General features: G+C 36.9%; 1 protein-coding gene across 1 annotated transcript in view; it reads left to right on the forward strand.

Annotated features, from left to right (window-relative positions):
- Positions 1 to 16,637: 16,637 nt before the first annotated feature.
- The window catches only part of DSG3 (desmoglein 3), a gene marked incomplete at both ends in the record, with an annotated part of 58,953 nt that continues 50,235 nt past the window's right edge, over positions 16,638 to 25,355 (forward strand). The window contains 3 exons of the mRNA XM_082641315.1: positions 16,638 to 16,685; positions 24,515 to 24,550; positions 25,066 to 25,197. Coding sequence (XP_082497441.1) covers positions 16,638 to 16,685; positions 24,515 to 24,550; positions 25,066 to 25,197 — 216 coding nt within the window. The remainder of the gene's footprint in view (positions 16,686 to 24,514; positions 24,551 to 25,065; positions 25,198 to 25,355) is intronic.

Consider the following 25,355-nt stretch of genomic DNA (forward strand, 5'->3'; position numbering starts at 1 on the left):
CTCAGTTCATTGTTAGGGAAGCATGTAGCAAGGTGGTGATCACCAGGTGGTGGAATGGGGGTGGGGCAACCACCAGCAGTGTGCAGCCTGGTGTGACACAGGCATAAAGAGCATCAAGTACATGTGGTAAATGGTGGCCATGAGACCTAGATGTCCATTGGAACAAATCATGGAAAACCCTGTGTCCACGGTAAAGGGCTGGCAGTTTATCTTACAGCAGTTGAGGAGACACTGAAGAATTTCAGCAAGGAAAGCAAACGCTCAGATTTGTATTTCACACGTGTCTTTTCAGGACCTCTGTGGTGTTAAATTTGTGGAGAGTAAACCTTGATGAAGGGAAGGAATTGGGCTGATTCTGCTTTCAGTTCTGCACCTCCCAGCCCACCTCATCCTGTGACAGTCTGTGACCAACTGAGCACAGCTGGAGGCAACTTCACAAGCAAACTGCTTTGTCCTTTGACATTGAAGCGTATTGCTAATTAGCCAGTTTAATATCTAATACATATATATTTTTTAATTGAAGTATAGTTGATGTACAATATTATATGTTACCAATGTACAGTAGTAATTCATGATTTTTAAAGGTTATACTTACTTCATTTATAGTTATTATAAAATATTGGCTCTATTCCCTGTGTTGTACAATATATCCTTTTAGCTTATTTTATACCTAGTAGTTTGTACCTCTTAATCCCCTACCCCTATGTTGCCCCTCCCCACTTCCCTCTCCCCACTGGTAACCACAAGTGTGAGTCTGTTTCATTATGTTCACTAGTTTGTTGTAGTGTTTAGATTCCACATATAGGTGATATCATAGAGTATCTGTCTTCTCTGTTTGACTTATTTCATTTCTCATGATACCCCAAGTCCGGGCTTCCCTGCTGGTGCAGTGGTTAAGAATCCACCCACCAATGCAGGGGAAACGGGTTGGAACACTGGTCCAGGAAGACCCCACATACTATAGAGCAACTAAGCCCGTGCACCACAACTACTGAGCCTGCACGCCTAGCGCCCATGCTCTGCAATAAAAGAAGCCACTGCAATGAGAAGCCTGTGCACCGTAAGGAAGAGTTGCCCCCACTTGCCGCAACTAGAGAAAGCCTGCACGGAGCAACAGAGACCCAATACAGCCAAGAAAATAAAAAATAAATAAATTTATTGAAATAAAATACCCCCAAGTCCATCCATGTTGTTGCAAATGGCAAATTTTCATTCTTTTTTATGGCTCAGTAGTAATCTATTTTATATATATTATATATATATAATATATATATATATATATATAATATATATACCACTCTTCTTTGTCCATTCATTTGTTAATGGACACTTGGGTTGCTTCCATATGTTAGCAATTGTAAATAATGTTGCTATGACCATCAGGGTGCATGTATCTTTTTTTTTTTTTTTTTTTTTTTTTTTTTTTTTTTTTCGGTATGCGGGCCTCTCACTGTTGTGGCCTCCCCCGTTGCGGAGCACAGGCTCCGGATGCGCAGGCCCAGCGGCCATGGCTCACGGGCCCAGCCGCTCCGCGGCATATGGGATCCTCCCAGACCGGGGCACGAACCCGTATCCCCTACATCGGCAGGCGGACTCTCAACCACTGCGCCACCAGGGAGGCCCGCATGTATCTTTTTGAAGTAGTGTTTTTGGTTTTTTTCAGACAAATACCCAGGAGTAGAATTTCTGGGTCATATAGTAGTTCTATTTTTAGTTTTTTGAGAAACCTCCATACTGTTTTCCACAGTGACTGTACCAATTTACATTCCCATCAACAGTGTATGCAGGTTCCCTTTTCTCCACATCCTCACCAACATTTGTTATTTGTGTTCTTTTTGATGACAGCCATTCTGACACCTGTGAGGTGATATCTCGTTATAGTTTCGATTTGCATTTCCATGATTATTAGTGATGTTGCGCATCTTTTCATGTGCCTGTTGGCCATCTGCCTGTTCTCTTTGTAAAAATGTCTGTTCAGGTCTTCTGCCCATTTTTCAATTGAGTTGTTTGCTTTTTAGGTGTTGAGTTGTATGAGCTGTTATATTTTTTAGATATTAACCCCTTATCAGTCATATCATTAGCAAATATTTTCTCCCATTCAGTAGGTTGTCTTTTTGTTTTGTTAATGGTTTCCTTTGCTGTGCAAAAGCTTTTAAGTCTAACTAGGTCCCATTTGTTTATTTTTTATTTTATTTCCTTTGCTTTAGGAGACAGATCCAAAAAAATATTGCTACGATTTATGTCCAAGAGTGTTCTGTCTATGTTTTCTTCTAGGAGATTTACAGTTTCTGGTCTTACATTTAGGTCTTTAATCCATTTTGAGTTTTTTGGGGGTTTTTTGTATATGGTATGAGGAAATGTTCTGATTTCATTTTTTCACATGTAGCTGTCCAGTTTTCCCACAATTTTCTTCTTAATCATTTTTAATTACAGTAAGCCCCATACATGCGAACCTTCAAGTTGCGAACTTTCAAAGATGTGAATGTGCATTCCATCCACGTCAGGTATGAGTGAAATTGCAGCCTGCCCTCCATCTCCTATTGCTGATGATCCTTCAGCTCTACCATCTCCCACCTCCTCTTCCTCCTCCAGTCAGTAACTCTTCTTGCTTGTTCACTTGATGCCAGCCCCTGTATGCCAGCTGTTGTCCTGTACTATTGTACTTTTCAAAGTACTGTACTGTAAAATTAAAAATGTTTAGCTTTTGTTGTTTTATAAATGTATTATTTATGTGAAAATATTATAAACCTATTACAGTACAGTACTACATAGCTGATTCTGTTAGTTGGGTTCCTAGGCTAACTTTGTTGAACTTATGAACGTGCTCTCGGAACGGAACTCATTCGTAAGCAGGTGACTTACTATAGCTGCTGGGGGCATATTTTTCTTCCAAATAGGCTTTAAGATATTTTTATCCTCTACCTTCGTCCTTCATATAGGCTATGGGTCAAGTCTGAGACTGCACTGAGAATTTGTCTTTGAGGAGCTGACATAGTAATTCATTTCATACAGGAATACATTAATATCTTTCTATTTTCTTAGATCTTATTTCACATCCTTCATTAATAGTCTTCTAACTATTCTTAAGAAAATTACTTCCAAATATTTACTGTTTTTACCTGAGACTATGAATGAATTCTTTTTCTCATTTCACTTTCTAGACTCTTATTACTAGGGTAAAAAAATTACTGATTTATTATATAAAAGTCCACCTTAACATTTATAAGAAAAGTGCTACATGCAAATGTGTGATAATAAATTTGAAAACTCTAGAAGATATGGATAATTTCTTTGCAAAATATAAATTATCAAAATGTAGCCCCCAAAATGGAAAGCCTCAACAGAACAACTGACCATTGAGGAGCTTCATATAGTGGAACTTGTAGTAACTGGAGATAAATTTCATAAGCTCAAAACACTTCCTTAAAACTCAGGCTGACTTACCCAAATTAGTATAAACTGCATCACTTCAAAGTCTAAAGGAATAAAAAGGTGTCTTGAGAATTTGTCAATCCTGACTTCACATGGAGAATTGAAGATTAACATTAAGTCAGCATGTTGAACTAGTTAATCAACATGCGCAAACATCCATAAAATTAGCCGTGTGTCTAAGGCATCAAAAATGAAACCCAAACTGACTCATGAACATGCTGTGCGAACAAGGGAGACTAAAGGTGGAGTTTTCTCTACCTTTAATCTCTCTTTAGGTGTATCCTTCCAGAAAAAGACCAAATATGCTGCAGCTGTGCCGGCACTGGATCAAAAAAATAAAATCATACTGTAAAGATGTGCTTTGAGAAACGTTCAGCCTAAATGAATCCATAGAAATCTTCAGAAGTTTCAATAAAGAAAAGTAAATTGAAATGATGTTCAAAAAAGTTAATGTGAAATAATATAGAACAAAATTCTATAAGCTAAACATTTTGTTGTAAGACATGGATTTATTCCCTATTCAGGTAGGTAATGAATTCTGTTCATCTTCTTAATGTCAGCAAATAGAATAAGGGTGTTTATTCAAAGGAAGGCCAATTAGACATGTCCAAAACTGTAGAAGAAACACGTTCATATGTTTGAACGGGAAGTTCAGTGCCTTCCTAAGTACTATGTGAATACAAAACAGATCCACATGATACAGGAGTTACTGTGCCCCTGAAAAACAAAAGCAAGAAAATACACTTGAAATTTGTTTCCTCTCATTAATCTTTTCAGGAGGCTTTGTAGCTCCTAGTCAGTACCCCAATGGTAAAATGCCCAGGACAATAAGTTGTGCAAGTTTTACCAGTTTGAAACTTACTTGCAACTTACTAATCATAAAAGTATCAGCGTATGATGCCTCATGAGTCTTTGGTAGAAAAGATTAAACACATCAGTCTTTGACCCAGAAGAATAAAGAATGACAGATGGCTCATTTTTCAGAAGCATCCTTCCTTTCCACGCTAGAGCTAGGAGTTCTTAACCACAAATACGCCTGTAATCCTTGGAGATCATTTTTTTTAATGTTCTATGCTGTTTTCAGATCTCATCTACAGATTGGTGTCTAAGGCAGACAAGGGAGCATAGATGCTGTTGTGTACGATGCAGTGTATCCATTCCACTGGCAGCCACGCCTCATGGTGTGTGGTTTTCTTCCCATGGGTGGAGTGGTGGGTTGAGATTTAAATTTTTAAAATTATAAAAAGATTTGTTTTCTTTCCTTAGGAATTACCTATAATAATACTGGTACAATTTGACTACTAGGAAAACGTAAGTCATGGCTCCCATGATACTTAAAAATATTCAAGGACTTCTGTGAATTGTGCTCTTTATCATCAAAAGGAATATATATATACAAATAAAGGGATGTAACAAGAACTAAAGAGTATAGGAAGTTAATATTTGACTTTGCGTATTTGATTGTCTTATCTTTTCAAATCTTTTTTTTTAATTTTTTTCACTGTTTTCAAGTTTGACATGTCATTTATTAACCAACGTAATGTCTTTTTTTAAACATTTTTTTGTTCAAACAGAAAGTCACAAAAATTATAATCATCCTCATCAGTTCATTCAGTCCCATGTAATTAATTTTTTTTCACCTTGATCTTTTGTTAGCACTTTTATGAATTCATCAGTTTTCCATTAGAGTTCTGAAAATGCTTATTCATTCAGTTCATCAGTATAGTCAGTTACCAGAAACCTGTACTTGTCAGAGTCTTTTCCATGAATTCCTTGAAGACGAAACCCTTTTATAGGAACATTTTTGCAAAAGCATCAGAGTACACCCAGAACTGTCTGTAAATGACAAAAGACTTAAAAACGACCACGGTTAAAGATTTGATGAAAGTTCATAATAATGCAACTGACAAGGAAATTTAGTTATTTCTGAGATATACATTTTAAAGTAATAACTAGAATTATGACTTATAACATTATACCAGAACATATAAGATTTTTAGGAATTTCATGTAATGTCTGAACATTTATATTAACATATTTCCAGGCAAATAACCCAAAGAAAGTTTAGTATTAGTTTTTTTTGTTTTGTATTGTTTTGTTTTGTTTTATACAGCAGGTTCTTATTAGTCATAAATTTTATACACATCAGTGTGTCCATGTCAATCCCAATCGCCCAATTCAGCATATTACAATCCCCACCCCCCTGCGGTTTTCCCCCCTTGGTATCCATATGTTTGTTCTCTACATCTGTGTCTCAAATTCTGCCCTACAATACGGCTCAACTGTAAGATTTTTCTAGGTTCCACATACGTGTGTTAATACACGATATTTGTTTGTCTCTTTCTGACTTACTTCACTCTGTATGACAGTCTCTTGATCCACCCACGTCTCAACAAATGATTCAATTTCGTTCCTTTTTATTGCTGAGTAATATTCCATTGTATATATGTACCACATCTTCTTTATCCATTCGTCTGTCGATGGGCATTTAGGTTGATTCCATGACCTGGCTATTGTAAATAGTGCTGCAAGAAACATTGGGGTTCATGTGTCTTTTTGAATTATGGTTTTCTCTGGGTATATGTCGGTAGTGGGATTGCTGGATCATATGGTAATCCTATTTTTAGTTTTTTAAGAAACTCCATACTGTTCTCCATAGTGGCTGTATCAATTTACATTCCCACCAACAGTGCAAGAGGGTTCCCTTTTCTCCACACCCTCTCCAGCATTTGTTGTTTGTAGATTTTCTGATGATGCCCATTCTAAATGGTGTGAGGTGATACCTCATTGTAGTTTTGATTTGTATTTCTCTAATAATTAGTGATGTTGAGCAGCTTTTCATGTGCTTCTTGGCCATTTGTATGTCTTCTTTGGGGAAATGTCTATTTAGGTCTTCTGCCAGTTTTGGATTGGGTTGTTTGTTTCTTTAATACTGAGCTGCATGAGCTGTTTATATATTTTGCAGATTAATTCTTTGTCCATTGATTCATTTGCAAATATTTTCTCCAATTCTGAGGGTTGTCTTTTTGTCTTGTTTATGGTTTCCCTTGCTGTGCAAAAGCTTTGAAGTTTCATTAGGTCCCATTTGTTTATTTTTGTTTTGATTTCCATTACTCTAAGAGGTGGAGCAAAAAAGATCTTGCTATGATTTATGTCAAAGAGTGTCCCTTCTATCTTTTCCTCTAAGAATTTTATAGTGTCCGGTCTTACATTTAGGTCTTGAATCCATTTTGAGTTTATTTTTGTGTATGGTGTTAGGGAGTGTTCTAATTTCATTCTTTTATAAGTAGGTGTCCAGTTTTCCCAGCACCACTTATTGAAGAGACTGTTTTCTCCATTTTATATCCTTGCCTCCTTTGTCATAGATTAGTTGACCATAAGTGTGTGGGTTTACCTCTGGGCTTTCTATCTTTTTCCACTGATCTATGTTTCTTTTTTTGTGCCAGTACCATATTGTTTTGATTACTGTACCTTTGTAGTATAGTCTAAAGTCAGGGAGTCTGATTCCTCCAGCTCCGTTTTTTTCCCTCATGACTGCTTTGGCTATTTGGGGTCTTTTGTGTCTCCATACAATTTTAAGATTTTTTTTCTAGTTCCATAAAAAATGCCATTGGCAATTTGATAGGGATTGCATGGAATCTGTAATTGCTTTGTGTAGTATAGTCATTTTCACAATATTGATTCTTCCAATCCAAGAATATGATATATCTCTCCAACTGTTAGTATCATCTTTAATTTCTTTCATCAATGTCTTATAGTTTTCTGCATAAAAGTGTTTTGTCACCCTAGGTAGGTTTATACCTAGGTATTTTATTCTTTTTGTTGCAATGGTAAATGGGAATGTTTCCTTAATTTCTCTTTCAGATTATTCATCATTAGTGTAAAGGAATGCAAGAGATTTCTGTGCATTAATTTTGTATCCTGCAGCTTTACCAAATTCATTGATTAGCTTTAGTAGTTTTCTGGTGGCATCTTTAGGATTCTCTATGTATAGTATCATGTCATCTGCAAACAGTGACAGTTTTACTTCTTCTTTTCCAATTTGGATTCCTTGTATTTCTTTTTCTTCTCTGATTGCTGTGGCTAGGACTTCCAAAACTATGTTGAATAATAGTGGTGAGAGTGGACATCTTTGTCTTCTTCCTGATCTTAGAGGAAATGCTCTCTGTTTTGCACCATTGAGATTGATGTTTTCTGTGGGTTTGTCATATATGGCCTTTATTATGTTGAGGTAGGTTCCCTCTATGCCCACTTTCTGGAGAGTTTTTATCATAAATGGGTGTTGAATTTTGTCAAAAGCTTTTTCTGTACCTATAGAGATGATTATATGGTTTTTCTTCTTCAATTTTTTAATATGGTGTATCACAATGATTGATTTGCATATATTAAAGAATCCTTGCATCCCTGGGTTAAATCCCACTTGATCATGGTGTATGATCCTTTTAATGTGTTGTTGGATTCTGTTTGCTAGTATTTGGTTGAGGATTTTTGCATCTATATTCATCAGTGATATTGGTCTGTAATTTTCTTTTTTTGTAGTATCTTTGTCTAGTTTTGGTATCACAGTGATGGTGGCCTCATAGAATGAGTTTGGGAGTGTTCCTTCCTCTGTAATTTTTGGAAGAGTTTGAGAAGGAAAGGTGGGTGTTAGCTCTTCTCTAAAGTTTTGATAGAATTCACCTGTGAAGACATCTGGTCCTGGACTTTTGTTTGTTGGAAGATTTTTAGTCACAGATTCAATTTCATTACTTGTGATTGGTCTGTTCATATTTTCTATTTCTTCCTGGTTCAGTCTTGGAGGTTATAGCTTTCTAAGAATTTGTCCATTTCTTCCAGGTTGTCCATTTTATTGGCATAGAGTTGCTTGTAGTAGTCTCTTAGGATGCTTTGTATTTCTGTGGTGTCTGTTGTAACTTCTCCTTTTTCATTTCTAATTTTATTGATTTGAGTCCTCTCCCTCTTTTTCTTGACGAGTCTAATGGTTTATCAATTTTGTTTATCTTCTCAAAGAACCAGCTTTTAGTTTTATTGACCTTTGCTATTGTTTTCTTTGTTTCTATTTCATTTACTTCTGCTCTGATCTTTATGATTTCTTTCCTTCTGCTAACTTTGGGTTTTGTTTGTTCTTCTTTCTCTAGTTCCTTTAGGTGTAAGGTTAGATTGTTCATTTGAGAATTTTCTTTTCCTTGTAGTAGGCTTGTATAGCTATAAACTTCCCTCTTAGACCTGCTTTTACTGTATCCCATAGGTTTTGGATCATCGTGTTTTTATTGTCATTTGTCTCTAGGTATTTTTTGATTTCCTCTTTGATTTCTTCAGAGATCTCTTGGTTACTTAGTAACGTATTGTTTAGCCTCCATGTGTTTGTGTTTCTTACTTTTTTTCCCTGTAGTTCATTTCTACTCTCATAGCATTGTGGTCAGAAAAGATGCTTGTTATGATTTCAATTTTCTTAAATTTACTGAGGCTTGATTTGTCACCCATGATGTGATCTATCCTAGAGAATGTTCTGTGCACACTTGAGAAGAAAGTGTAATCTGCTGTTTTTGGATGGAATGTCCTATAAATATCAATTAAATCTATCTGGTCTGTTGTGTCCTTTAAAGCTTGTTTTTCCTTATTAATTTTCTGTTGGACGATCTGTCCATTGGTGTAAGTGAGGTGTTAAATTCCCCCACTCTTATTGTGTTACTGTCGATTTCCTCTTTTAGAGCTGTTAGGTGTTGCCTTATGTATTGAGGTGCTCCTATGTTGGGTGCATATATATTTATAATTGTTATTTCTTCTTCTTGGATTGATCCCTTGATCATTATGCAGTGTCCTTCCTTGTCTCTTGTAACATTCTTTATTTTAAAGTCTATTTTATCTGATATGAATATTGCTACTTCAGCTTTCTTTTGATTTCCATTTGCATGGAGTATCTTTTTCCATCCACTCACTTTCAGTCTGTATGTGTCCCTAGGTCTGAAGTGTGTCTCTTGTAGACAGCATATATATGCGTCTTGTTTTTGTATCCATTCAGCGAGCCTGTGTCTTTTGGTTGGGCCATTTAATCCATTCACATTTAGGTAATTATTGATATGTATGTTCCTATGACCATTTTCTTAATTGTTTTGGGTTTGTTTTTGTAGGTCCTTTTCCTCTCTTTTGATTCCCACTTACAGAAGTTCCGTTAGCATTTGTTGTAGAGCTGGTTTGGTGTTGCTGAATTCTCTTAGCCTTTGCTTGTCTATAAAGCTTTTGATTTCTCCATTGAATCTGAATGAGATCCTTGCTGGGTGGAGTACTCTTTGTTGAGTACTTTCATCACTTTAAGTATATCATGCCATCACTTTAAGTATATCATGCCACTCCCTTCTGGCTTGTAGAGGTTATGCTGAGAAATCAGCTGTTAACCTTATGGGAGTTCCCTTTTATGTTACTTGCCGTTTTTCCCTTGCTGCTTTTTTTTTTTTTTTTTTTTTTTTTTTCTTTTTGCGGTATGCGGGCCTCTCACTGTTGTGGCCTCCCCCGTTGCGGAGCACAGGCTCCGGACGCGCAGGCCCAGCGGCCATGGCTCACGGGCCCAGCCGCTCCGCGGCATATGGGATCCTCCCAGACCGGGGCACGAACCCGTATCCACTGCATCGGCAGGCGGACTCTCAACCACTTGCGCCACCAGGGAGGCCCTTCCCTTGCTGCTTTTAATAATTTTTCTTTGTCTTTAATTTTTGCCAATTTGATTACTATGTGTCTCAGCATGTTTCTCCTTAGGTTTATCCTGTATGGGACTCGCTGAGCTTCCTGGACTTGGGTGGCTATTTCCTTTCACATGTTAGAGAAGTCTTCAACTATAATCCCTTAAATATTTTCTCTGGTACTTTCTCTCCCTCTTCTCCTTCTGGGACCCCTATAATGCAAATGTTGCTGCGTTTAATGTTGTGCCAGAGGTCTCTTAGGCTGTCTTCGTTTCTTTTCATTCTTTTTTTTTTTTTTTTATTCTGTTCTGCAGCAGTGAATTCCACCATTCTGTCTTCCAGGTCTCTTATCCGTTCTTCTGCCTCAGTTATTCTGCTATTGATTCCTTCCAGTGTAGTTTTCATTTCAGTTATTGTATTGTTCATCTCTGTTTGTTAGTTCTTTAATTCTTCTAGGTCTTTGTTAAACATTTCTTACATCTTCTCAATCTTTCCCTTCATTCTTTTTCCGAGATCCTGGATCATCTTCACTATCATTATTCTGAATTTTTTTTGGAAGATTGCCTATCTCCACTTCATTTAGTTGTTTTTCTGGGGTTTTACCTTGTTCCTTCATCTAGTACATAGCCCTCTGCCTTTTCATCTTGTCTATCTTTCTGTGAATGTGGTTTTTGTTCCACAGGCTGCAGGATTGTAGTTCTTCTTGCTTCTGCTGTCTGCTCTCTGGTGCATGAGGCTATCTAAGAGGCTTGTGGAAGTTTCCTGATGGGAGGGACTGGTGGTGGGTAGAGTTGACTGTTGCTCTGGTGGGCAGAGCTCAGTAAAACTGTAATACACTTGATTGTTGATGGGTGGGGCTGGGTTCCCTCCCTGTTGGTTGTTTGTCCTGAGGCAACCCAACAGTGGCACCTACCTGGGCTCTTTGGTGGGGCTAATGACAGACTCTGGGAGGGCTCATGCCAAGGAGTAATTCCCAGAACTTCTGCTGCCAGTGTCCTTTTCCCCACGGTGAGCCACAGCCACCTCCCACCTCTGCAGGGGACCCTCCAACACTAGCAGGTAGGTCTGGTTCAGTCTCCCCTGGGGTAACTGCTCCTTCCCCTGGGCCCCGATATGCACACTACTTTGTGTGTGCCCTCCAAGAGTGCAGTCTCTGTTTCCCCCAGTCCTGTCGAAGTCCTGCAATCAATTCCCACTAGGCTTCAAAGTCTGGTTCTCTAGGAATTCCTCCTCCCATTGCCGGACTCCCAGGTTGGGAAGCCTGACGTGGGGCTCAGAACCTTCACTCCAGTGGGTGGACTTCTGTGGTATAAGTGTTCTCCAGTCTGTGAGTCACCCACCCACCAGTTATGGGATTTGATTTTACTGTGATTGCGCCCCTCCTACTGCCTCATTGTGGCTTCTCCTTTGTCTTTGGATGTTGGGTATCTTTTTTGGTGAGTTCCAGTGTCTTCCTGTCGATGATTGTCCAGCAGCTTGTTGTGATTCTGGTGTTGTTGCAAGAGGGAGTGACAGCACATCCTTCTACTCAGCCATCTTGGTTCCTCTCTCTCAAATCTTATTATTATATCACCTGAGATGGTGAAAAGGCCAGGATGAGGTTAGATCCAGGAGGGATGCTAGGTTTTTTGGATCTAACCAAGATCCAGAAGTTACTTATATCTGGGTCCAGTTTCTTAGATTGCTATGCTCAGAATCTTAACTTTATTTCCATTTATTATAATCTGATAAATTATTAACATTTAAATGAACATTTAAATCTCTTAGTAGAACTAAAATATATTTTTTATACAAGTAGTACTTTCTCATATAAGAAGCAGAAAAGAATTACCTATAATAAACATTATGCCTGGGGAAGGGGAGGGAGGAAGGACAATTTCTTACACTATCAGTGGGAATGTAAACTGGTATAGCCTTCTGTCATGACGACCTATTAAAAACTGTACTACATGTGCACTTTGATCCAGCAGATATACTTGCACAAAATGTTTAAAGACATATTCATTTATTCACCCTGCAAATTGCTGGGAATAAGCTACTAAATGAAATAGACATGATACCTCCCAGATAGAGTGCACAGTCAAGTGGAGAAAGGCAATATAAGTACTCCAACTAAGAAATAACAATGGACACATGGTACTGAGCCCTATATAGGCAGCAAATTGGGATGACAGATAAAATAATGGGGATGAGAGTGCCCACATTAGGGAGTAGGAAGAAAGGACCCCTCTGAGAAGGTCTCATAAGCTACCAACTGATGAATGAGAAGCAGCCAACCAGGCAGGAGAGAAACTGAGTGAAAACCTGAGGCGGGAAAGAACTGGTGGTTTTTGAAGAACAAAAGAAGGTGCATGTGAGAAGGAAGGAGTGTGTAAAGTGGCTGGAGAGGAACACAGGGAATGGACCAGGCAGTTCCCTGGAAGCCACAACAGGCAGTTTTGATTCTGTTCCAAGTACATTGGAAGCCACGATCCTTTCAAAAATAGCAGTCAGGTTGCTGAGAGAGGAGGATTGGGTGAGAGGTGAGAAGGGAACAGGAGCTCAGTCATAAGCCCATTGCCTAGGCTGCCTGAGAGATGCCAGGAATCTGGTGAGTGTGGATTCCCAGAGAAGGAGGGAACTAGATGGATTCAAAATAGATTTTGTAAGTAGATTCCACCTGGTCAAGTTTAGCTCCAACCAAACACAAGAACCAAAGAAAAATTTCCTAAAGAAACACATTGTTGAAGTGAACATGAGGCTCATTTGGAAAATCCCTCCATTCACACTCTTTATTACCTTATAAAAATATTCCCACAAATAAGCAATTCCCTAATCAGACTAAACAAAGCCAAAAGATGTTGACCTTAATCCACGGCATAAGTAAAAAAAAAATTTTAAAGTGCATTCATCCATATTTACCCTTCTGAAATTTGGGCTTGAATCAATATATGATAAAAAATTGCACAAATCTTTTGAAAGAAAGAATTCCAGGAATTACAGAACCATGGTGACCATGTTGCATACTCTCTAATAGAAAATTAGATCAATAGCTCTATTTTCACTGATTTTTAAAGCTGCAGACTGTTCTCTGCAAATGGACAATTATTACATTCTCTGACATTTCTGGATGTCTTCAAGTGATGATCCTAATGAAAGAAGTGTATGATTTCCATTATCTTGAATAACAAAAAGTGATGTATCCCTACATTGGCAGGCCTTTTCAGGATGTATGTATCATTTTGTTAATGCATGATTTGTGGAACTCATACCTTAATTAATGAATTTGTGGACATTCAAGAACAATTAAATATCAAGAAGTAGTGATGTATGACATATAAGATATATTATATACATGTTTCCAGTCAAAACAAAAAAAAAAACAGTGAAGGCTTACCAGTGAAAGCAGTCTTATTAACATCCTCTACTTGGTGAATAGTAGAACTGCTGTAGATAATGAGCATTAGAATCATGGAAACCTCTGAAGCCACTGCCTCTTAAATAAATACTCATTTTTATTGCTTCACTTCTTATGCCATGGCTCAATTTCTAGCAGATTAAAGAATGGTCTCTTCTTAAACCTACGATGTGGAGGGGTGGGATGGGGAGGGTGGGAGGGAGGGAGATGCATGAGGGAAGGGATGTGGGAACAGATGTATATGTATGACTGATTCACTTTGTTATAAAGCAGAAACTAATAAAAAAAACTACGATGTATTGTATCTATTGTCCAATTCTTATATTTTTAATATGATACATAAAATGAAGGAAAATACACACATACAATGAAGCTCCTTTTTAATGATTATGATTATTATTGTTATGAGCCTCATTTTTATTTCAGCTTCTTGAGTAAAAGCCAGTTTCAAGTTGGGCTGACGTTTCCAAAGCCATTATCTGGAGAGTAATAACATAACCACTCAACAAAAACTATTGGAAAATCCTCCCTTCTTTCCTTTTCACAAACATAAACATAAACAAAAATAGCAAGTGAAAACACTGAAGGCACAATACAAATGCACTCCCCAGCAGAAGTAACCTCCAGGCCACCTTCCTATCACCATGTAAATGTGGCCCCAACACAAGCATGCTTCATTACCTTACTGAGGTTCCCAATCCTGCAAAGAAAAAGAAGTGTTTGCTTAAAACACTGTCAAGAGCACACAGAAAGAAGATTAGGGGAGTCCTGTCTGCCTACAGAATGGACAATGGGATCAGTCCTTGCTTTCTACAACCCTCCTTAACAGGGACAAGTAGATGGAGCCAGACTGAATCAGGCCAAGTCTGGTACATTACTCTCCTATAAGGGTCCCCATACCCTATTTACACCACCCCACCAAGAATCCTTAGATGGTATTTCAAAATACAAAAATGAAATACCAGTTAAGTCCTTAACCTGTGTTCAGGTGAGGAAAGAGTGAAGTGATAATCAACATTTTTAAGTCTAATTAATTAAAATTGTCAAAGAAGGGACTTCCCCCGTGGTCCAGTGGTTAATACTCCATACTCCCAATGCAGGGAGCTCAAGTTGATCCCTGGTCAGGGAACTAGATTCCTCATGCCGCAACTAAGAGCCCGCATGCAGCAACAAAGATCCCACGTGCCACAACTAAGACCCAGTGCAGCCAAATAAATAAATAAATATTTATTTATTTATATAATTGTCAAAGAACTGGAGTTTTAGGTAAGGTAGATCAGAAAAAAAAAATTGAGTCATATGTAGAATTTAGTCCACAATGCAACTATGATATTCCTAGGAATATCATAATTCACTGCTATCATTTTTTAAATTTCTTTTGTCTTTAACACAATAATGCTTTGAAGAACTTGCAAGATATTAAATTATGGAAAAGGAAGGAATTGAAAGTTCATTATGTTTTTCTGTTTTTCCCTGCCCCAAAGTTTAGAATGTTATTCATAAAAGCTTCCTGTACTCACATTATTTTTAAAGAAGTTTCTTTTTTAATTATAAAACTAATACATTCTCATTACCAAAAATAAGAAAATATATACAACCATAATGAAGAAATAAAATACATCCATAATCACTTCATTCAAAAAATAAGTTCTAGTATATTAAGGTGGTTCATTCCAGTCTTTGTCCATATGTATATATTTTTCATTATGCTATAAGAAAAAAGCCCCAGTATACATACATATAAACCCAAAACTCTCACCAACGTTAAACAAATTCAGATAGTAAATTCAGAAGCAACCAACACTTCAATTGCTGAATTCTGCATTATACAAATCACTAAGTTCAATAAAGCTCATCCCAGCTTCTATCCCCTTACATTTGTTAACTAGTCCAGTCACAGACTAGTGAATATACTTAATGCCACTCAGCTGAAACTTAAAAATAGTTAAAATAGTAAATTTTGTTATGTATATTTTACCACAATTTTTAAAAAGACAAAAAACAAATCCCACAAGATTTTTACCTATAAGGTGTTTTTTTCCAACTCCTAGACTATAAAATCCTTTCTGTCTAAAATATTCTGGTTTCCCTGGTACTAAAAAGCTTCCAAAACCTGATGCACAAATACTTATAATATTGTTTTTCTACCAAACATTTAAAAAAATATTCTGGAATGTTAAGAGTGCTCTTAACTCTAGTGTTATAAGCCAACTAAAAAGGTGCTTTAGTAGCTTTTCCCCATCCCATAACTTGAGTTGGAGTCCAGGAGTTTAGAAGTGCACAAGTAAATAGCAGTGAGCAGGGTATCTGCTCTAGAGGAAATGTAATTAAAAGTGCACAGAGTTAACCTACTTCACTAGGCAAATTACTTTTTTAAAAACCTTATAAATGAAGAGAAATACAATAGAAAGATGTCATCTGAGTATTATCAGGGATCTGATTTTGCAATGCACAACTTATATATTTCAAACATCCAAGGCACCATATGTGTTTAGTCCAATTTTATTTCCAATTATTTTCATTCAAAACCTGTATTAATAGCTGCTTGATGTGATGGTTTTCTTCTTCAGATTTGTAGTTTCTTTCAATAAAATTGAAAGCCATATTATTGCTTAACACCTAAAATATATTTTGCTTAACTTTAAATCTACTCACATACACTCAGGCTAAAAAAATATGCTCTTCCACAAGTTAGATTTGGGGGAATTTTGTAGGTTTTGTTTTATTTTTCAGTTTTAATTGGCACCATGAGAAGCAGCCAACTAGATCCTTTTTCAGTGTAGTCAAGGTTAACTTTTTCACTTCCACACCATGGTTAATTTATCATCTGGTGCCTTCCTATTAAAACTGGTTTTTAGCCTGTGAACTTTTCTTTCAGCTTCCAACAGAGGATTTCATTGCTTCAGGAATTGAGGTGTGTCTAAGTTTTTACCTGGGAGCAAAAGTGATGTAAGTGTTTCTGGTTTAGGGTGGGGAGGACCTGCATAACAGGCCATCTGCAGACTCCTGAAGACTCTGTCCTGAAGACAGCAGAGACGCTGAGAGGGCTTTCCTTAGACATCGCATGCAGGCGGTTGGAAGGACTAAAGCAGGAGCTCCTTTGGATTTGTTCACCAAGGAAATCAGAGACAATGGCTTGGCTCCTTTTCAGAACCACAGGGGCTCTGGCCATTTTAATGGTAAGTCCTATTTTTTTCTAATAATTGCAAACTTTCCCTGTTTCCCTCCTTGTTAGAGAATGCTATATTTGACTGCTGAATCCCTATTATAAATTCTAAAAAGAGTTCAGTGGAAATAAACATTTTAAAACGAAACTGTAAAGATTACCAATTTCTCCCTTTTGTTGCTTTTTCTAATGTTGTATTTTCACATAAGAAAATAAGGCAGATGATAGAAATGAATTTGAAAGTTGCCATTTAGCATTTCTTTAGGTAAATAATTAACTAAGGAATTAAATAATCCTGGTCTCAAGTCTATTTTCCACAACACCATCACTTTCTTCAAAGTAATGCTTTTATTCATCTTTTTATTCATGCTTTTATTCTAATACACAAACTAAAACACATAAAAGAGAACGAGGTCTGTTTTCCAAGGTTTTATATCTCTTAAGCATATGGCTAAGAATTGTACATGCCTGGTCTTGATACCAGACATGTTTTTAAGTAGTCAAAGACCATGGGATTAAAATCAAAGCAATATTTGACTCTAGAGAAGTTGGGAGGGTTATTAGGAAAACAGTGTTTTGTTTTTTGCGGTACGCGGGCCTCTCACTGTTGTGGCCTCTCCCGTTGCGGAGCACAGGCTCCAGATGCGTAGGCTCAGCGGCCATGGCTCACGGGCCTAGCCGCTCCATGGCATGTGGAATACTCCCAGACCAGGGCACGAACCCCTGTCCCCTGCATCGGCAGGCAGACTCTCAACCACTGCGCCACCAGGGAAGCCCTGAAAACACTGTTTTATGTTTAGCCTTTATGTGCAAAAGACATCCAACCTTTGGTTGCAAAAGAAGACAATATTTTATAAGCCAGTTTTTCAGAAGAGTAATACTTTTGTGGATTGGGAAAGTTTTATATAACATTACATAAAAGAGAAGTGGAATCTGGAGAGCAAAGCACTAGCCTGGATGTTACAGACTAGTTTTTTCCTTAAATGTGTTGTTTTAGTGAAGAAGAAAACTTGTCACAATATTATCAGTTACACAAAGATATCAAAATAGTGAAATATACCATAATGAATATTTTTTAAATTCCTAAAACTGATTCCTCATTTTATCAATAATAAGTTGGGTTGGCCTATACATCAGTTTCCCTCATTTCCTCATCTAAAAAAATTGAGATAATTGAACTTCAAGAAGTTATAGGGAGATAGTTCTCAAGGAAGAACATTCTAAAAATTAAATATGTTTAAAGTTAGAATAGACTGCCTGTGAGCCAGTTTCCCAGCCTTCCTTCTCATGGCAATGGTCAAGCAGAAAAATTGGGTGTGCCCTTCTGTTTGAGTCTGTTTCTATTATGACAGTGTAACTAATTGTTTTGGCAATCTAATGAATTTAATTGACCCAGGAACGTTGTAAAAAGAAATGTGACAATTGTAATGACTTCCCACTTTTCCAGATGGTCCTTTCTGAAATAATGAACTGCAGGTAGCCTCATAACCCATCTGTCCAAGCCAATGACCAACCTGGGAAGCTAGGTGATATGTGGGAGGGAATGTCGGAATAGTGTTGTCACGGAATTTGACGGCCACAGGCTTAGAGGAGCTTCTTTCCCTGCTTTGACATGTACCACTCTCAGTTACGCTTCTGGTTCTGGAGTGACTGTAAGATCCTTATACTGAGGGCTGTTTTATTCATCTTTGTATCCCCAATGCCCACCATAATATCTGTCTTACAGTGGATGCACAATTGTTTGAAGAATGGATAAATGAATGATTAAATGAGGCCTCTCTCAACTATAACTTCCCCTCACGGTGCCTCTATAATGGTAGTCATGGAAGAAGCTATGAGAGGTTAGAACATTTTGCTCCCCTCAGGAAAATTTTACAGGCACACATACACAAACACACAAGCTATTTAAACAACAATATAACTTCATACATAATTGTTAAACTGAGAGGTCTGGACCTGCTCTTTCCAATATGGTAACCAGTAGCCACATGTGGCCATCAACCATTTGAAATGTGGTTGATCTGTATTGAAATGTGCTGTTAAGTATAAAGCATGCACCATGTTTTGAAGATTCAGTATGAAAAAAAAATGTAAAATTTATCATTAATAATTTTTATGTTGATTACATATTGAAATGGCAATATTTTGGACATATTAGTTTAAAATATGTTAATAAAATTAACTTCACCTTTTTAACCTTTTTAATATGAATAATAGAAAATTTAAAATTATATATGCAGCTCACATTTGTGGTTATTATATTTCAACTGGATAGTGCTGGTCTACTCTTAATGCTATTAGTGGAAGGCAGTGTCAGTCAGAGGTGAGGTAGGCAAACCAGGCTCCATGGACCAGGTGAGATTTGAACTGCTTTTTGATAAGTATAGATGGGCCACAGGGAGATATCTTCGGTTGTCAGCCCAGCACATGCAAAGGCAGGCGCAATTACGGCACTTGCCTAGAGGTAATGGACACACTGATTTGGCTGGAATGATAGTCTGCATTGGAGAATCTGGACATGAAGTTAAAAAGGCAGATGAGAGTCAGACTGAAAAGTGCATTCTGTGAAGGGTAATGAAACCCTTTTAGAAGTGGGGAGCCACCCAGAGTTTCGAAATAGCTTGGTGATGGGAAAAAACAACGTTTTTAAAAGCACTGTGGAGTGGGAAAGCAAATCTTTTGTTATTAAAGGGTGGGGTCTGAAAGTTGGAAGACCTGTTTGGAGGTTTTGAGTTAATGCCACCAACCTATGACCATACAAGGGTTGCCTAGAGAGGTAATATATGAAAGCTAAGTCACGGACTTCAATCTATGCCTGTACCACTGACTCACTCCAGGCCTTGCTTCCTCAGCTGTCAAATAAGAATAGTCATATCCCCCTGACTAATGAGCATGACCCCAGTAAGAATAAAGGAACAATGTGCACAGGAAAGTGCTCTGGCAAACATAAAGTGCTTTGTAAGACTCTAATTCCTATTATTTGTGATATTTTAGTAATAAAGATGAATCTTGATTGATGAAGCAATCCAATTTCCAGTACTAATAAATATATGAAAATTAATTTCCTCCTGAGCCTTTCCAAAAGTTAAGATTCTAAAATCAGAATAACCTTGCCAAGAAATTCCAGCCAGCCCTGCCTGACTTGAGCAAAACTTAGGAAAGATGTCATTACTTCCACCTATTATTGCTCCCACACCTATTACCTCTCCCACTTACTTAATACCCGAAACCGGTTTTCACTTAGAACACTCAGTGTCCATGACGTTTCTCATAAACTTCTTAGCCTTTGTCTCTTCCTTTCCTGTGAAGAGTCATTCTGGGGCTTCCCTGGTGGTGCAGTGGCTGAGAGTCCGCCTGCCGATGAGGGGTATACGGGTTCGTGACCTGGTCCGGGAAGATCCCACATGCCGCAGAGTGGCTGGGCCCGTGAGCCATGGCCTCTGAGCCTGCGCGTCCGGAGCCTGTGCTCCGCAACGGGAGAGGCCACAACAGTGAGAGGCCCGCGTACTGCAAAAAAAAAAAAAAAAGAGTCATTCTGATAGCCTAAGGTGAGGGCTTGCTTTGGGAAGTTCATCACAAGAAAGAATTACATAGGCAATTGGCTGCTATCAATAATTATACTATGAATAATTGAATTTGCATAATATGCACATTTTTCTTGCATGGCCACTGCACAGTTGGCCAGGCTGTACACTGCACAATGCCAGGAAGTGCATTCACATAAACTACAATGTGAACAGTGCCCCCTGGAGCTGTGCAAGGAGCAACCTACTCAGTTGTACGGTGGAGCATTGGTTCTTGTCTTTTTCTGATGCTCAAGAAAGAGAAAGTCCTTATGTGCCTTGACATGAATAATAATAATAAAAGGCCACTTAATATCACAGTGGCTCTTTTACATGTTTTTTTTAAAGTCTGGACAAAAGTAATTAACACTTATTAAGCAGTTACTGTAGGCTAGGGATCATCTATATGCTTTAGACGTGTTAATTCATTTAATCCTCACAACAAACCTATAAAGTAAGTAGAATTATTATTTCTATTTTACAGATGAGGAAACTGAAAAATTAAGTAATGTTCCCAAGTTATTCAGCTGGTACATGGTGAGACTGGGATTTTAATTCAGGGATTCAGGATCCAGTGTCCAATTTTCTATTGCTACATTTGACTGCATCCTATACAGTATTTAAAATGAGCTCTTTAAAACAGACATGGGTATTTGTTTTCACCTCTATCATGATACGAGGCTTAACTTTCTAAATTGAGCTTACTCTAAACATCAGTTATTAAAAATTGAACCATCCTAAATTAATTTTTAAGTAATTAAACATATATCATTTTTTTCAATTAAAGAATTTGCCTTGATTAATACAAAGCTTATTAAAATACTTCCAGGTTTTTTAATTTTAAAAAGTCTATATATATATAAAGTTATGAGGTATCATAAAATATAAATCACTCATTTCTTCTGAATTGTACATATGAAATTTATTCCAACATGTATTGAATGACCTCTATGATCTGACACATAAATAATCATTGTACTTAACCAGTTATAAAAATAATACCACCAACCTATGTATATATATTTCATGAATTTTTCCAAAAATAATTAATAATTTTAAAAAATCAAGTTTAAAATTTGTAATGATTTCTTGGAATTACCCAATTCATTCTATAAATTTCCCAGAGGGGAGTGGGTGTGATCCACTCTTATCCCATTCTGAGAAGAGTGGCCATGCCCTAGCCTGGCTAAGACTATCTCCGTGGATCCAATGCACAGTCTAACGGTCTGTCCTTCCCCACACTAAAGTATCAGATTACTCTAAACAAAACCTTGGCCAACTCAGTAAAAAGCAATTGTTATTATATATGATATTTAAAAATCCAGTCACCCATATCCTCAAAATACATTTATTGTGGACCTACCATACTCAATAGGAATCTTAATGATATAACTACATACATTTTAATTAGCAAATAGGGCATGTGAATATCAAATCACTTTATGTCATATGCTTTTTAACCTAATAATCTCATTTGCTTTTAATAAAATATTTCTAATTCTTACATATGCCAAGGTATTTAGACCATATCAATGCTTTAAAAATCATGTAGTCAAAGTTATAAAAATAGGGCTTCCCTGGTGGCACAGTGGTTGAGAGTCCGCCTGCCAATGCAGGGGACACAGGTTCGTGCCCCGGTCCGGGAAGATCCCACATGCCGCGGAGTGGCTGGGCCCGTGAGCCATGGCCGCTGAGCCCACACGTCTGGAGCCTGTGCTCCGCAATGGGAGAGGCCACAACAGTGAGAGGTCTGCGTACCGCAAAAAAAAAAAGAAAAAAAAATTATAAAAATAACCAGGAAACAAAGGGAAGAAAGAAAAGTAAAGAAATTCTCAAGATATGGAGTGTTTTCTCCACATTGGTATTTCCTAGACTCTAGGCCACAAAAAAAAGAAAACTTAGTTGATTTACATTGTCAAGAAACTATTGAAATATTTATTACATATTCAAAATACTTATATGAACAAAGTAAAACATCTAAGTAGCCACATATAAGTATTAATTAACTAAAACAGGAAAGATTTTTTAAAACACTATTCGAAATAATGTAAGCCTATGATTATATGTCTCAATACATGTATAAAGAACACTGCATTATTCAGAAGTGCCCCATATTCCTAGAAATACAAAAATAATCCCATTTTCACAATATTCCTTAAAATTGGAGAACATTCTTGTTGGTCTGACTTTAAAAGAGAGGATGGGAAACATTAAAGGTCTGGCTGAGTAACTTCTCTAAGGGCTCTGATTCAATGAAATGATTGAACAAATAAGAAACACCTGTCTGCTATGCTCATTTTCCATAGTTTAGGGTTTGTCCTTCCTTTGCTTCCCAGGAAAACAGAAATCATGTCTTAATGTCTACTAGAAGAATCATTCTCCATGGGGCTAGTATAAACATGATTCGTATTTTCTGGATGACTCTTTCTGGTTTTCCTGTAAAAGAGATTGTGCCTGGTCCATCCCTCCTCTCACGTGTGGCTGGGTTGTTCTTATGAACTGAGAAAGTAGTACAATGACTACATTGCTCTGGTCTTTTCTCCCAAGTAACTCTTGATATTGTTTAATAAAGAGCAGCAAAGCTGTAAAATCATTTTGAGACCTGCTAGCACCACAAGTAATGGTTCTTTTTCATGACAATTTTAAAAAACACCCTTTGAAATAAAGATTTTACTGAAATTTTTAGAATGGAAGGGTCCTGGCATTCTATGTCTGGTATGATTATTCCTTTGCTTCAGACTGGGACCTGCCTCTTTATTATAACCTTCCAAAATAAACAATGTAATAAATCTACATTGTTTCAGGAATAACTGCAGCCTTTGCCAGGAAGAAATCTAAACTGACTATCATATAACTTTCTTTCTATGACTAGTTTTTTTTCTATTTATTTACATTGACTTTGGTTAGAATCTAGTGTAGTGGTGATGTGCATGCTTTAGAGTCAGGCTGCAGGGGTTCAAATCCTGGCTCTCCTGGGGCTGTTAGTTGGGACAAAGTACTCATTCTCTCATGTCCCCATTTCTTCATCCATGAAATAGGCTTTACAATAATAGAATCTCCTTCAGCTGACTGCCATACAAAGTGAGATAGTAAACATAAAGCTCTATGAATAGCAACTGACACAAAAAAATAATCATTTTTTTCTTCTGATATATTTTTCACAATCTTTTCCCTACCAGATTCTCTTCAGATTAGGTAATCAGTGAGTCACAAAATAGTGGTTAAACATCTGCTGAGGGACAGGTATTGTACGAATTGCAAGAAGAAAAATAATACAGAAGCAATGATTTGGGAAGTTTGCAATTCTCATGGCTTGATATCACAATGCCCATAAAGCCATAAGAAATAATAAATCGTGGTAAACCATTATGAGCAAAACTGCATGCTATAGAATATGTGTTGTACAAACTCAGAAAAGGAGACATCAGTAAGGACGGTTTCATGGAGACTGTTGGAACTTGAAATGATCTTAAATGATGAGTAATATTTAAGTGTGTGAAGGGAAAGAAAAATGCATTCCAGGGGGAAAATGACACAGATGAAGGTCCTGTATGCTCTTGAGAAAGTGAAGACCCTGGCCCACTTGGATTCATTTTATCTTTATTTTTAGTTTTTTTCAGATCAGTATGAATATTAAGCCCAAATTTAAATTGAACTAGTAAGGCGGAGATGCACAGATCCATGTCCCACAGTAAACACCACTAGTGGTTGGAATAGCATATCCCAACCTTTTACGTTTCATTCTCTAAATTAGACTAGTTCCTTTCCACTCTCTCCACTCTTATATGACTACGAAAATGCCTTACCCTGCAATTGCAACTAACTAATACAGCATTGCCTTTGTACAAGTCAGTAGCATAGGTCATGACTTTTAATAATCTCCTATGGCACTTTCTGAAGCTTATCACAATGATGCTCATCATTGTTTCCCAAAGCAATAGCTTCCATAGCTCCCGGGAAGTGTTTATGGAGCAGCCAAGTAAGAAATGTCTGGTTGCTGCAACAACTGTTAGAATTTTTAAAAGTTTTAGATTCTCCTGTGTATCTTTGAAATGCTATAGTCAGATTAAAGAACTGAAAGAACTTGTTTATACGAAGAGTATTTTCTTTTTTTTGGAAGGATTTTGCCCTTTGAATACTGCGTCTCCAAATCTACTTCTTTTGAAATAGAAACAAACTACAATATGAACAGCAGAATGTAAAAACCAGGATTATTATCTTATATAATTACTTATTTGAAGAATTCACATTTAATTTGACTTTATTTAAATGTCTACAGGTGGTCCTTTTGGTTCATGGAGAATGGAGAATAGAGGTAAAGTATGAAAAAGTTTTTTGTAATTAAAATAATAGTTTAGTTAAAAAATTAAAATTGTACTCAGGAAAAATAAATATTTAATGTTTTAAATTATTTAATAATTTAATCGTGAAAATATAATTAAAATTCTAATTGCTAACCTAATACTATTTAAATACTAGCAAGAATAAGTGTCATTATTGTAAATTATCTCATGCATTCTTCTTATCTTAAATCAACAGGATTTCATTAAACCTGTCTTTTATGCACAGAATAGTTAGATGTTGTGGAATATATATAGAAAATATAAAATATGATTAGATGCTAATATTAAAAATCATATAGCTCTGTAGCTATTCTAGTTATTTAATATTTCTTCTTTGCTTGACAGTGTGAGGGAGAGAAAATTAGATATTTAAGTCTTAGAGATCTTGAAACATAGGAGGCTCCTCAACCTAGGTGTCTATAATTAATACTCAAAGCAAAAATTTCCAACAATGTGCATAATAAAATGGAATCCCTTTTTACATAAGACAAAAGGACAACATGGAGAATATGAGACAGCAGTACAACAAGGCAAAAGGAGATACAAACGTGACTGGGTGAAATTTGCAAGACCCTGCAGAGAAGAAGAAGACAACTCGAAAAGAAATCCAATTGCCACAGTAAGTCTTATGAGCAGAAGTAATGTTTTCAGAATAAATGTACTAGATGTAAATTAAAATAATCTGGCAATTCCAATTAGCAAAATGCAGACTGAGGAGTCCACAGAACAAATAACCTGGTATCTTCAACAAAACAAAAAACAAAGTAATACTAGTAA

Source organism: Mesoplodon mirus, assembly GCF_964341445.2.
Source record: "Mesoplodon mirus genome assembly, chromosome: 13".
NCBI classification, from domain to species: domain Eukaryota; kingdom Metazoa; phylum Chordata; class Mammalia; order Artiodactyla; family Ziphiidae; genus Mesoplodon; species Mesoplodon mirus.